The sequence below is a fragment of the Morus notabilis genome, unplaced genomic scaffold, assembly GCF_000414095.1.
Source record: "Morus notabilis unplaced genomic scaffold, ASM41409v2 C11415442, whole genome shotgun sequence".
Taxonomy (NCBI): domain Eukaryota; kingdom Viridiplantae; phylum Streptophyta; class Magnoliopsida; order Rosales; family Moraceae; genus Morus; species Morus notabilis.
In genome coordinates this window covers 1-1,463 of record NW_010387059.1, presented here as the reverse complement: position 1 = coordinate 1,463, position 1,463 = coordinate 1, and the positions used below count along the sequence as shown (strand labels likewise).

Genomic DNA, 1,463 nt, shown 5'->3' with positions numbered 1-1,463 from the left:
AAAAAACCCCTTTAAAAAAAAAAAAAAAAAAAAAAAAAAAAAAAAAAAACAAACCATTTTCTTTGCTCTATTCTATACGTATCTTACAAAGAACGGAATTAAGAAATCTGCTATACTGAAATGTCATGAACTTTTGGATAGTTTAATCCTTCTTTTAATCTCCTTATCCAATTCTTCCATTCCTCCAACAACCTCCACTTCCTGCATGAATATTTTAACACATAGAGTCACATTTTTCTCAAAAAACCTAACATCATTTTCCTCATTTTCTAACTAGAAAAGGACATTGATGTTATATAATAAATGGAATTAAGTAGACTTGAGCGGGAAGAAAATATATTGAATTAGGTAGACTTTTACCTTTGGCCCCAAGAACAACCCATATGGCACTCCTTGAAATTTGTCCGAGTGATGTAGCTAAGTATTGAAAATTAAAGGATTATGAGAACTTGATTAAAAATGTAATTTGTAGAACATATTATAATAATAGCAAAAAGACAGGTTAACACGATTGTTCATCTTTCAGTGTTTGATCGTCATAGGTCACATAATCAAATCTGCGTGAATTCTTGATCAAATGGGAAAAAAAAATGTGATAAATTTCTTTAGAAAAACTTAGTTGTAAAATGGTTACAAGATTAATTCAAAAAGAACAAACTTACTTGGTGGGCTGCAGCAACTTTTCTTAAATAAGGAACATTTGCAATAGGGCCAACTGGAAAACGACGGTGGACGAGTCCGTCATGGACAAACATATAGGCCATTCCAAACATTGTGATTCCTAATCCCTGCAGTGCCAAAATAACTCCACACGATCAATGAAGAAACACATGGGATAATTTGCGTCTCAAAGTAAACCCTTTCTCTCTCTAACAAACATATATTATACTCAATTCCAACGTGTGTGATGATAATGACACATTTTTCACATGAATTTATACTTTATACTTACAGCGCCAAAACAGAGACCTGCGAGAAGGTCGGGATTAAAAAAACCGTAAGACATAAGTGCGATGGCGGGCACGGCGTTCATAATGGCGAACACATCATTAAGTTCAAAGGGACCATCTCTAGGCCGGTGGTGGGACTGCAAAATGCCAAAACATTAGTTTAAATCGCATGCCAAATGAGATTCAAATACCAAATTATTATGTATTAAGCGTGGAATTGAACTTCAAAGCCGCCAAGAAATGCAGTCAAAATTCCAATGTAATTTCTACCTCGTGCATGTACCACAACGAAGCGTGCCAAAGCGCTTTGTGGGCCCACCTTGCCCAGAATTCCATCCCCACCTGGAAAGTCCATGTTTAAATTACGAGGATTAGATTATGAAGACTTTAATCATTGATTAATAATTATCTTTATAATTTTATTTTAAGAAAAATTTCATATTAGTACGTACCATATGTTATAGCGTAATTATTTTTTAGTATCTTATGTTTTTAGTAATTTTAAATTGATAT

General features: G+C 33.6%; 1 protein-coding gene across 1 annotated transcript; it reads right to left on the bottom strand.

Annotated features, from left to right (window-relative positions):
• Positions 1 to 45: 45 nt before the first annotated feature.
• On the bottom strand, positions 46 to 1,292 carry LOC21383781 (beta-carotene hydroxylase 2, chloroplastic; the record flags this gene model as incomplete). Its single annotated transcript, XM_024176840.1, has 5 exons — positions 46 to 201; positions 361 to 417; positions 663 to 788; positions 953 to 1,087; positions 1,221 to 1,292. Coding segments are annotated over 5 exons (468 nt in total), but the record flags the coding sequence as incomplete, so codon positions are not given.
• Between the last annotated feature and the right edge of the window lie 171 nt (positions 1,293 to 1,463).